This window comes from Cuculus canorus, chromosome 27 (genome assembly GCF_017976375.1).
Source record: "Cuculus canorus isolate bCucCan1 chromosome 27, bCucCan1.pri, whole genome shotgun sequence".
Classification (NCBI taxonomy): Eukaryota; Metazoa; Chordata; class Aves; order Cuculiformes; family Cuculidae; genus Cuculus; species Cuculus canorus.
In genome coordinates, this window is record NC_071427.1 from 136,125 (window position 1) to 143,079 (window position 6,955).

Consider the following 6,955-nt stretch of genomic DNA (forward strand, 5'->3'; position numbering starts at 1 on the left):
GGTGGAAGAGGGAAAAGGGGGGAGAGGGAAGATGGGCGGAGAGAAGGAGTCGAGAAGAAGGAAGATGGGGGAGACAGGGGAGGAGGGAGCAGAGGGAAGGATGGGGGAGAGGGATAGACAGGAGACGCCGTGAGAAGTGGTGCAGGGGTGGTCCCCCCTTTCCCTGCCCCGGCGCGGGGCGGAGGGTGGTCAAGGTTCCCCCCCACACACTGTCAGGTCCGGCGCCGCGCGCGCGCCCCCGCCGGTTCATTCATAAATCCACGCACCGGGTTTTTGTCAATGGAGCCGTTCCCACGACCCTCCTCCCCCCGCCTCCGCCAGCCCCGCGGGCCAACGCTGCCGCCGGGGCCGGGTGCGCTCGCTGCACCGGTAAGGGGCCTCTCCCGTCTACCCATCTCCGCCTGACCGCCCCCTCCGAGCGCCCTTCTCCCCTCTCCCCCATTTTCCCTCTTCCCCGACATGTTCCCTAATTTCCTTCCCCCAACTCCCCTCTCTTCCCCTCCTTCCCTCTTCCCCATCTTCCCTCCCCACCTTCCTCTCTCCCGCCCTGCAAATGCAGACCCCCCCGTGCCCGCCCCTCCGAACACCCCCACCCGTCCACCCTCCCCCTCCCACCTCTCCCCAAATACCCCCACCCCAAGCACCTCCTGCCATATCTGTCCCTAACCCTCCCCCAGGCACAACCCTCCCCCCCCATTCCCAAACACCTTCCACCCTCCACATGCCCCATGGATCCCTCCCAGCGTCCCACACCCATCCGGAAGTCGCCTGACCCACCCCCCACCCCAATCACCCCCCTCGGCTCCAAAGCCCCATCTACCCCCACCACATTCCCACCCTGCCCGAACAAACCCCATAAACTTCCAAATCCCCCTACGTTTCCCAGTGCTGCTTTGCAAACCACTAAATACGCCCTCAAATCACCCTCATCAACACCCCCTCGCTCTCAAGCCCCATCTGCCGGGTACCAGTGCAGCGAGCACCCTCGTCCCACCGCGGTGTGCGGCGTGGCCCCGGGGCGGCCCCTCCCCGGCCGTGTCCCGGTACCTCGGACACAGAGCAGCGACATCGTCTCGGCCGGGGAGGGGAGGGGGGTGGTGGTGTGCGCCGGCCGCCACCGCTCCCGCCCCGCTCGCCTTAGCGGGCGGCCATCTTGCTTCAGCACCAGGGACAGCGCCTGACGTCAGCTCCACCGCCCCCGCCCGAAGGGAGCCTCCCCCCGCCGTGGAGCCCCGGGGCGGGCGGGGCGGGGCTGGGGGCGCTGCTCTTTGCGGCCTCCGGGGGGGAAACCTGCGGGTGTGGACCTCGGAGGCCTTCCCCGTATGGCTCCGGGACCTGTCGCGTTCACATTGATCAGCTGAACGCAGAATCGCTGTATCATGGAATCATTTGATTGAAAAAGACCTTTGAAATCATCGAATCCAACCGTCCCTGTTCACTAGTAAATGAGATCACTGAGCACTTCATCTACCCATCTTCTAAATCTCTCCAGGGATGGGGACTCAACCACCTCCCTGGGCAGCCTCTGCCAGTACCTGATAAACCTTTTGGTGAAGAAATATTTTCTAGTACCCAATCTGAACCTGCCCTGGCACAACTTGAGGCCATTCCTTCTCACCCTCTTGCCTGTCACTTGGGAGAAGAGATCAACACCCACTTCACCACAACCTCCTTTCAGGCAGTTGAGGACAGTGATGAGGTCTCCCCTCAGCATCCTTTTCTTCGGGCAAAAAACCCAGTCCCCTCAGCCACCTTTCATAATCCTTGTTCTCCAGCCCCTTCCCCAGCTCCGTTCCCCTTCTCTGGATGCACTCCACCACTTCAATGTTTTTCTTGTAGTGAGTGGTCAGATGGCCAAGAAGGCCAACAGCATCCTGGCTTTGATCAGCCATGATGTGACCAGCAGGAGCAGAGAAGGGATCGCCCTCTGGACTAAGCATTGGTGAGGCCACACTTCGAATCTTGGGTTCAGTTTTGGGCTCCCCACTACAAGAAGGACATTGAGGGACCGCAGGCGTCCAGAGAAGGGAGCAGAGCTGGGGAAGAGGCTGGAGCACAGGCATTCTGAGAGAGGCTGAGGGAGCTGGGGTTGTTCAGCCTGGAGGAGGCTGAGGGGAGACCTCATCGCTCTCTGTAGCTCCTGCAAGGAGGTTGTGGTGAGTTGGGTGTTGGCCTCTTCTCCCAGGGAACAACTGATAGGATGAAACGAAAAGGCCTCAAGTTGCACCAGGGCAGGTTTAGGTTGGACATTAGGAAAAATTTCTTCACCGAAAGGCTTCTCAGGCACTGGCAGAGGCTCCCAGGGAAGTGTTTGAGTCCCCATCCCTGGTGGGATTTAAAAGATGGGTAAGTGAGGTGCTCAGGCATCTGGTTTAGGGACAGGTGTGGTTCGATTCAATGATCTCAAGGGTCTTTTCCAACCAAATGATTCTATGGTCCTGTCCCAGTGCAGGTGGGGGTTGTGCTGCTCTGCCTACATTGCTCCAAGCCAGGCGGGAGGAACATCTGTCCTGCCCATCTTGCACTTGAAGGGGGGGGTGTCTGTCTGGCTTGTACAGCCCTGTGGGCCTGTCATGCCCTGGTTGCCCCTGGGGGAGTTGTGGCATCTGGTTTGCACAGCTGTGGGGGTTCTGCCCTTCCTGCACAGCCTCAGAAGTGCAGATGGATTAGGAGAGCAGCGTTCACCCCATCACAGGGGGAGGCTCACAGCCCCTGAGGGCAAGAGGCAGCAGGGTGCCACTCTGGGCTTATTCAGAGATTGGTCTGAGCAGATGAGGGTAAACAGTCATCATTGCTCCCCAAGAGGGTCATTCTCTCCTCTCCACCTCCAAACGTCAGATCTGGGCACAGTGATCCTGGCTCATGGTTGCAGGGAGGGATCAGCACCCCGGCTCCAGAGGCTGACACTCATGGGAGGGGTCCTGCTTGGGCGTTAAAGAAGAGGCCCCAATGCCATCAGCTGGGGACATGAGCTCAGACAAGGTTTCATCATGAGCCTGTCCTCATCTGCCTCCCATCTTGCTGTGAAGCCAGGTGATGGACTCACTCTTCCATCCTACTGCTCCAAATGCCTTTGTTGTGCAAGCGAGGGTGGCACCATGTTGCTCCCATGGGGTCATCACATCTTGCAGGGACCAGCAGAGGTGGGGTCAGGGACTCCAGGGGACAAAAATATGCCAAAGGAAACTGAGGCACAAGGCATGGAGGGAATATGTGCAGGGCCCCATGGGACAGCTCTCGCCCTCCCCTCCAGGAATGGAGCCCCAAGCCCAGGAAGGCAGATGATGTGAGGGACTGCAGAGACAGGCAGAGCCCTGCTGACAGATGAATCAGGGTATGGAGAGCTGGGCTTTGCACTGACAGATCCATGATGAGGCAGGCGAGATGGGATTGCCCTGGGCAATGCAGGGATGTCAAGACAGTCCTTCCCCAGGAAACCCTGGCCAGAGCAGCTGGCTCAGCCCCATCTCCTTGCATGCTGTGTCTGCTTGCCGGGTGCTCTGCTTCCTAGCAGCTCAGCCCCAGGGATGACAGAGCCAGCCCTTGCCAGAGTGGTTGTCAGTGCCTGATGTGGTGTGGCAGCCAGCACCGTGGCTACCTCCTCCTTTCCCCTCTGTGGGGTGCTTACCCCTTTTCTGCTTCCCACTGTCACATGAAAAGCACTTCTACTCTCCCAGAAGGTCAAGGTGCTAGCCATGATGACGGTCCAGTTCTGCTAAACCAAGGTGGTTGCATTGTACCCCCTCAGTTCTTGAAGCATTCCGTTTCCCACAGTGCCCACCCCGATGACCATCATCCTGGCAAGGTTACAATGCCCTGCAGGAGGTGCAGGGTCATCCATCCCAAATCCTGCTAGGGCCTTTTCCCACAGCCAGGGATGTACCAGGCGCTCCCCAATTCCGCCAAGGTCTCTCCTGCCCCCAGTGTATTTTTGGGTGCTGTCTTGTGGCATGTCCTCCCTGCCTTGCCAGCACTGCAGCCCCAGGGCAGGAAAGCCCTGCTTTGAGAAGGACCTGTCTCCTCCATTCACAGTCACTGCATCACTTGCATGTAGTGACACATGCGCGTGCCACAGCACACAGATGCACACAAACACACGCATACGTTTGTGCATATGCATATCGGTGCATGTGCGCATGCAGGCACACACACAGAGGCATGCACATGTTATCACACACATGCTGGCACATAAAATCATCCTTTCAAGCAGTTCTTAAACATGAAGATTTTCCTCATTCAGCGCATTTCCTCTGCCCACACCTCCACTGAGGGGCCTGCACCACTGCCGCCTGATGCTGCCCTCCAGCATGACTTTCCCTCCCAGCCCTGGCACCCAACACTGAGCTGCTCCTGTAGCTCACTTTTGGGTTTATTTTCTGCCCTATGACTTCATTTGGATGAAAACAAGTCTAATGGGAAGGGGAAATGTTCATGAAATGCTCCTGAGTTCTTTCCTGGAAAAAAAAAAAAAAAAAAAGCCTAACTTTGATCAAATTTAAGGAAAAAATAAAATTTATTCAGAAAAAAAAAGCAGAAAGTATTCTCCAGGCCTTGAAATTCTTTATTTCCAGGAGCTGAATTCCAGCAACCTCCCTCTCACACTTTTTCCCTTCCTACACATGCATATCCCCCATCCCCAAATCATTTGGTGTTGTGTGCATGGCAGTGCCCAGTGCTGCACACCCCATCCCCAGAATCTTCTTGTCTAAATATCCCCAGATGCCATCAAATCCCCAGCTCAGCATAAAACTTTTCCTGTCATTCCTGGATAAAGAAAAAAAAAGGAAAAAAAAAGACCCAAATTTCCTTCATCCTCCCAGCAAAACCCTGGGTCTCATCTGCCTGCTGCCAACATGGCCCTCCCTACCCTCCCAGCAAAGGCCCGGGTCCCTCTTGCCTGTACCAACATCACCACTGGGCTGCAGAGATGCCCCGTCCAGCTGTTGCATTTTCTGGCAGAGCCATAGAGAGGAGCCTGGAGGAGCCAGGCTCTGCCTGCACACCATCTGGGCAATTAGGCAGGGTAGGAAAACCAGCAGGCATCCAACAAGAAGGGGGGTTTGTCCCAGCAGCAAGACCTGCCTGCATCTGAGGATAACAAAGCTATAACCAGTGGTTCAACCACAAGCTGGGACTACAGCCAGGGCAACAGGGCAGAGGATCCCCAGCCAGGACCTGGAAGTGATTTTCTCCAGTGACTGGATCCTGCCCCTGCACTGTGAGCAGGAATCAGCCCCCACAAGTCTGGGGGTCCCTAGCACCCCTGGTCCCTCAGATGAGGCTCCCACACACTCCTCCTTTATCCCTGAGTCTCTACAGGTGTGAGAGCCAGCGGGGAGTAGCCCCCCCCAGCTGAGCATGCTACACTGGCTGCACATGTGTTGGATGCACATGTGTGGTCAGCACTAGAGCAGGTGGCGTGGGAGTCTGTTGGCCACACATGGACATCCTGTGCATCTGTGTGGTCTGAAGGTCCCTGGTGCAGGGGCACATGGGGTTGTAGGTGGTACCTGCAGCAGCCACCTACCTGCAGCAGCCACCTTCCTGGAGAAGTCAAAGCCAAAGCAACTCCCAAAGCCTCCAAGATCCTGCACACTACTTTTCCTTCCCATCCCCTGGTGTCCCTGCATCCTCACGACATGGGTGCTGTCCCTCAGGCATGTTCTGCCAGCTGCTGGCACGGCTTCTGTTGTAACCACCCACGAGCCCAGCTGAGAGCAGCCGACCCGCCTCCCTTGGGGGCAGCCGAGAAAGCTCCCACACTGTGATTATTCCTTGCCTTCATCCAACTGCTTTTCCCCAAGAGCCCTCTGGGGTTGGAGAACACTCTGTGTGCTCCTGGGGGAAAAGGCTCTGCAATGGCACTGAGACATCGCACCAGGTACCTCTTGGAGTAGCCAGGTGGGGATGGAGGCACCAGGCACGGCAGTGGCACCAGTGGCCGAGGGCTCAGTGAAGTGGCAGCTGTGCTACAACGTGAAGGCGAAGATGTGGTGGATGGTGAGTGGGTGTGGCTGGGTTGAGGAGACAGGGTTGGGTCTTGACTGCCTAATTTTGGAGGAGTGAGGCCAGTTGTGGGGCAGAAGTGAGACTTTGGGCTGAAGATGTGGGGGTTATGAGACAGCCCTGGCTGGGATCAAGGGAGAGGAGGATTGGGGCGCAATCTGCTCGCCAATGCTTATTTCCATCCAGTGGTTTCCCTGCATTGGAGGTTTGGCTTTTTATTTCTTCCTGCTGATCTTGGCCTTACTGTGGGTCCTGGCCAAACCTGGGATCCTGCTGGATTGCCCTCATTTCCGCTCCATGTGCTTTGCTCCTGTTAATGTTTTTTGGAGAAAGCCTTGCTGCCAGCAGGGAACAGTATCTCCTTACTTGGCTGTGAAGGTCTTTGCTGACATATGAGCCTCACCCAACCTCTGCCAGCCCCTGTCCTTGGGACGGTGCCTGCCAGAGGAGCTGGGTATCTGTCTGTCCATCCCCCAGCACCCGCCCTGGCTCAAGGAAGGGCCTAGGGATCACTTTAAGCTGGATTTAAGGCTGTTTCAGGCACAGGTTGGTTTTGGGAAGGAGAGGAATCCCTCAACAGCTTCACAGCAAAAGGCTGAGCCAGGGCTGTGGGTCCCTGTTGAGCATGCAAGGTTTCTGCCCAGGTGTTCGCAGCAGCTCCCAAGCGCCCATCTCCTTTTGCAAGGGCCCCTACAGCTCTCCCAGACTGGTATGTGGGATTTCTGGGAAGCAGACGGGCTGAGTGGATCCCTGAAGGGGAGCACAAGCCTTTGCCACTGCGGCAGCTCAAGCTTGCGAGGAAAGCCCAAAAGGCCCAACCAGGAGCCAGCACAGGGCGCTCAGACAGAGATGAACCCAGGGGACAATCAGGTGTCCTCATCCTCGCGCAGAGATGGCACCTGATGCGGTGCCAGCTCCACCAGGACTCAGGCACAGAGGGCAGGGGCAG

At 57.3% G+C, this 6,955-nt stretch overlaps 1 protein-coding gene across 1 annotated transcript in view; it reads right to left on the reverse strand.

Moving 5' to 3' along the window:
• UNC13A (unc-13 homolog A) overlaps positions 1-1,192 on the reverse strand; it is a 40,051-nt gene extending 38,859 nt beyond the window's left edge. Inside the window, exon 1 of the mRNA XM_054050166.1 lies at positions 1,048-1,192. Coding sequence (XP_053906141.1) covers positions 1,048-1,069 — 22 coding nt within the window. The 5' untranslated portion in view covers positions 1,070-1,192. The remainder of the gene's footprint in view (positions 1-1,047) is intronic.
• Positions 1,193-6,955: the final 5,763 nt, after the last annotated feature.